The sequence below is a fragment of the Phoxinus phoxinus genome, assembly GCF_949152265.1.
Source record: "Phoxinus phoxinus genome assembly, chromosome: 4".
In the NCBI taxonomy this organism is placed as follows: domain Eukaryota; kingdom Metazoa; phylum Chordata; class Actinopteri; order Cypriniformes; family Leuciscidae; genus Phoxinus; species Phoxinus phoxinus.
In genome coordinates, this window is record NC_136879.1 from 44,868,828 (window position 1) to 44,873,827 (window position 5,000).

Consider the following 5,000-nt stretch of genomic DNA (forward strand, 5'->3'; position numbering starts at 1 on the left):
CATCCCACCGCAGGCCTGTTTGAAGATCCGCGTCTAGTTAATGTGTGTGGGGTACTTTTTGTAAGCTTAAGATAAATGGTTATGTGGTTTTGAAAATATCGCTGGCCTACCCGGCTCATGTTTATTTTATTCAGATCATACAGACTGTAATAAGAAACGTTGATTTGAGTTCTTAATAATACGGTCTGCATTGTTTGAAGGATGGCGTCTTTGGTAAAAACCTTTGTAGAGAAACCATCGAAGGTTTTGTTAAATGCATTGACAAAAGAACAATTAATAGAACTTGCTGATCATTATAAAATAGAGCTTACAAGTAAGCGATATAAAAAAGAGATAAAAAAAATAGTGACTGAAGCCTTGTGCGCTAAAGGTTTACTGATAGCGTCTGCCGATGCATCTGAAGATGATGATGATGAAATAGGTTCTCCGCCTTTAGGTCATGCTGAAAACTTAACCTTTGCTGAACAAAAAGAATTGTTACTCTTACAATTAGAAAATCGTAAATTAGAACATCAAATGCATATGGACAGGTTGCGTCTAAACGAACAAAATGAACGTGCGAAACGAGCACTAGAGCAGCAAAAGCTTGAACTTGAAGCTGAACGTTTGGATCTAATAAAACAAGGGAGAATGCCTGGTTTAGGAGATTCGAAGTTCGATATCTCCACTAGTTTACGGCTTCTTCCCTCATTTAATGAGAAGGATGTAGACACTTTTTTTCTGTTGTTTGAAAGGGTTGCAGACGCGCAGGGTTGGTCTGATATACATCGCGCTCTTATGCTGCAGTGCACTCTTACGGGGAGAGCACAGAGAGCGTTCTCCGCTCTCAGTGTGGATGATGCGAAAGACTACGAAATCATAAAGACGTCAGTTTTAAAATCATTTGAGTTAATTCCCGAAGCCTACCGGCAGCGATTCAGAGGTATGCGAAGACGTTTTGATCAAACCAATGTGGAGTTTGCGAGAGACTTGCGGTTACAATACCAACGCTGGTGCGTCGCCTCTAATGTTCAAACAGTTGATAACATGACAGACTTAATAGTCTTGGAACAATTTAAAAACACATTGCCAGAGCGAGTTGCGATATATATTGCTGAAAAGCAGGCAACAAACGAGGCAGATGCTGCCGTGTTGGTAGATGAATACGAACTAACGCATAAAGCTCATTATGGCGAACGAGGGCATTCAGTAAGTGGACAAAGAGACGCGTTTTTTTTTCGTAATAAAACTCCAAACGTCAATCCTATACCAGTAAATCAGGATCGCTCAAGTGTAACGGTTGATGCAGAGCAAATTTGCCGTTATTGCCAAGGGAAAGGTCATTGGAAAGGGAACTGTCCAGTGCTGAAGTCGAAAGCTAAAGCTCGTTTTTCGTTTGTGAAACCTGCTGCTTTGGCTGTGTCGCCTGGTAATTCAGATGTTGTGCTTAGTAAACTGAAGCCTAATTATCTTCCGTTTATTTCAGATGGGTTTGTTTCACTACTTGGCAATAAGGAGAAGTTTCCTGTAAAAATCTTGCGTGATACAGGAGCATCAGAGTCCTTTATTTTGGAGTCCGTGTTGCCGTTTTCTTCTTCTTCAAGCTCCGGGAGGTCACTTTTGGTGAGAGGTATTGATCTTAGTACTTTAGAAGTCCCTTTACATAAGGTTGTGCTCTACTCTGAGTTGGTAGAGGGGGAAGTTGAGTTGGGTGTACGCCCGGCCCTCCCTGTTGATGGGGTGTCTGTTATATTAGGGAATAATCTGGCTGGGGGCCGTGTTTGGCAGACTAGTCCTATTCCTGTGGTGACTGATTCTTCTCAGCTAGGGAATGAGTCTGATGATGGTTTTAGAGAATTTCCTCAGGTGGTTGCCGCTTGTGCGGTGACTCGTGCTGCTAGTCGTGCTGACGCGGAGGACCTGGAGGTTAAGGCTGCTGCAGGAAAAATTAGCTTTGCTTTAACAGATTTTCCTTTGACTCTTTCTCAAGAAGAGGTAGTCAAGGAACAGCATACAGATCAATCTCTGTCTTCGTTGTTTGAGCGAGCTGTTCCTGCTGACTGTTTTGAGAGTGTGGATCATGGTTATGGTGTTCTTGATGGCCTGCTAGTGAGGAAATGGACACCCGCTACAAACATTTCACTGGGGGAACCATGGGTTCAGGTTGTTGTGCCTGTCACCATTCGACAACTGGTGTTAAAGACTGCTCATGACATGTTGGGGCATTTAGGGGTGAGAAAGACGTATGATCGTATTATGCGTCATTTCTATTGGCCAAAATTAAAGAAAGAAGTTGCGGCCTACATTAAAACCTGCCACATTTGCCAGATGACTGGAAAGCCCAATCAGGTTATAAAGCCTGCACCTCTGCATCCAATACCTGTTGTAGCTGGTCCTTTTGAACATTTGCAGTTGGACTGTGTAGGGCCATTAGTTGGTGCTAAATCTGGGTCTAGGTATTTGCTGACCGTAATGTGTCAGGTAACCCGTTATCCTGCTGCCTACCCACTACGCTCTATTACTACCAGGGCCATTGTAAGGGCTCTTACGCAGTTTTTTTCTATATTTGGTATACCAAAAGTTGTCCAGACTGACCAGGGCTCAAATTTTATGTCTCGTGTTTTTGCTCAGGTCTTACGCCAGCTTCATATTAAACACAACAAAGCCTCGGCTTACCATCCTCAGAGTCAAGGTGTTCTTGAACGTTTTCACCAGACACTGAAATCGCTTCTCCGTGCATATTGCATGGAGTTGGGACGTGACTGGGAGGAAGGTTTGCCATGGCTGTTGCTTGCCTCTAGGGAAGTCGTTCAAGAGAGTACAGGGTTCAGTCCTAATGATTTGGTGTTTGGCCATTCTGTACGTGGACCTTTGGCTGTCCTAAAAGATGGTTTGGACCTCAAAGAACCTACAAAAGCCTTGTGTGATTATGTCAATGGTTTTAGGAGACGTCTTTATGAGGCGGGGAGGTTGGCCCGTGAGAAGTTAACAAACACTCAGTTTAAAATGAAGGAGCAGTATGATAAGCGAACGGAGCGTCGTGTTTTGGTAGTCGGTGATAAGGTGTTGGCTCTTTTGCCGGTTGTGTCATCTCCTTTCCAGGCAAAGTTTTCTGGACCATATACGGTTGTCAAGAAGGTTTCAGATGTTAATTATGTAATTGCCACTCCGGACAGAAGGAAGAGTACTCAGTTGTGTCACCTTAACCCTTCAAAGTCTAAGGCGTTTTAAGTCCACCTGGCACTATGTTGACATTTTGGCTTCTGGAATGGTCAATATTCATAGCAGAGTGAAGAGAGACATATTTCTGGATTCTATAGATTCTCAGCTACAATGTGGATGCATTGACAACACACTTCTTGAGACACTTGTATGTGTTCTAATGTGATATATCATCAAGAAATACAAAAACAGAAGTTAAATATTTTTGTTTTTATTATATAAAAATATTAAACATAAATTAATAAAGGATTTTACAACAAATATTTATTCCTCAAAGGTTTTAGAACACCTGCAAAAAAAATTGGGTGAAAAAATATATTGGCTGCAGGAGGAGCAGCAGAAGCGGTGCTGGGTGGAAAAGGGCGAGCGGTCGGGGTCCTGGGTTCAGCAGATGTACTCGGCTGCTCTGTGGTTTCCAGATTTAGACTAAAACACACAGATTTTGTCATTAGTTTAGATTCCCACATATCAAAAGTTGTACAACCTTTCTTATAATGAAATAAAGATTAGCTAGCCATCATCATGTGTGCATTTTTTACATCCAAGTCATAGGACTTCTAACTACAAAATTATTACTGGAGCCTTCATCATAGTATTATATGCACAGAGTAAATACAATGTCTAAACCAACCAAACCCCCTCCCATGTAGACACATAGTACAGGCCTTAGATAAGGCTTACTGCACCATTATTTCTAAAAAGCTACAATAAAATTTTACCTAAAAAACATTACAATAAAATGCACAGAGTAAATACAATGTCTAACCCAACCAAACCCCCTCCCATGTAGACAAATAGTACAGGCCTTAGATAAGGCTTACTGCACCATTATTTCTGAAAAACTACAATAAAATTTCCCTAAAAGACATTACAATAAAATAGACAAGCAAAGTAAACGAAATAGCTTATAAATGAAGATGGACTAACGTTACATGCGGCCAAAACGCACACATTATTTGATGGCACACATTATTTGATTACTGCTCCGTTACTTCTGAAAAGCTCAAATAAAATAATTCTACTAAAAAAACGATACAATATATATTAGACAATATATTATCAGCAATATAGCATTCATAATACTTACTCCTCAAATGGATCGATTCCGTCCAAGATTTGATCCTCTTCCTCCGAATCAAACCGATCTGGATCAGATCCATTCTCACTCTCATCGCTGTCGGCAAAAAGCATTTCAGCAACTTGCTCGGCAGAGAATCTTCGTTGTGCCATGTTTTCTTTGAAAATAATCTTGCCAAGTACAAATAAGCGTATCTGATATATCTCCAAATGTGCGCGTCCAAAGACCGTGTATAAAAAAGTTGCGTCAGCAAACAATCCGGGAATCACAGGTGGAATTGATTTCAAGCCCCTCCCCTTTTTTACGTTCCTAGCCCATCTGACAACGTCATTTTTTGTTTTTGGTCTGTGATTGGTTCACACACAGATCTGTGATTGGTTCACACACACCAACAGCATTTTATATCATTAGATAGAATAAAGTACAATTTCCTTGTTTTGCGGTAAAATGCTATAGATTTGCACTAAAATACGGAAGGCTGATCATTCGCGAAAGTCAACACTGTCTATGCAGACGAATGTCAGCTTTTTCATAAAAAAAAAAGTAAGTTAATACCTTAATCCATTCCGAAGTTATTAATAGATATGTCAGGGGTGCGCACTTTGACGCTCTAGAGCGTCAGTCGACTTTGAAGGGTTAACCTGCTTAAGCCATATCACGAACGTTCAGATTCATTTAAGAGTAAAACTGTTGCACAGCCTGTAGCTCTAAGTGATGCCAG

The 5,000-nt window shown here is 41.0% G+C and overlaps 3 protein-coding genes across 3 annotated transcripts in view; 2 read left to right on the top strand and 1 right to left on the bottom strand.

Moving 5' to 3' along the window:
* The window catches only part of LOC306996852 (uncharacterized protein), a gene marked incomplete at its 3' end in the record, with an annotated part of 3,992 nt that extends 782 nt beyond the window's left edge, over positions 1 to 3,210 (top strand). The window contains exons 1-2 of the mRNA XM_079609756.1: positions 1 to 51; positions 811 to 3,210. The exon at positions 1 to 51 is cut by the window's left edge and continues 782 nt beyond it. Of these exons, the coding sequence (XP_079465882.1) occupies positions 925 to 3,210 (2,286 nt within the window). The 5' untranslated portion in view covers positions 1 to 51; positions 811 to 924. The remainder of the gene's footprint in view (positions 52 to 810) is intronic.
* LOC306997544 (uncharacterized protein) overlaps positions 1 to 5,000 on the top strand; it is a gene marked incomplete at both ends in the record, with an annotated part of 351,005 nt that overhangs the window by 243,900 nt on the left and 102,105 nt on the right. The gene's annotated exons all lie outside the window — the stretch shown is intronic.
* The window catches only part of ecel1 (endothelin converting enzyme-like 1), a 59,515-nt gene that overhangs the window by 4,661 nt on the left and 49,854 nt on the right, over positions 1 to 5,000 (bottom strand). The window lies entirely within an intron of this gene.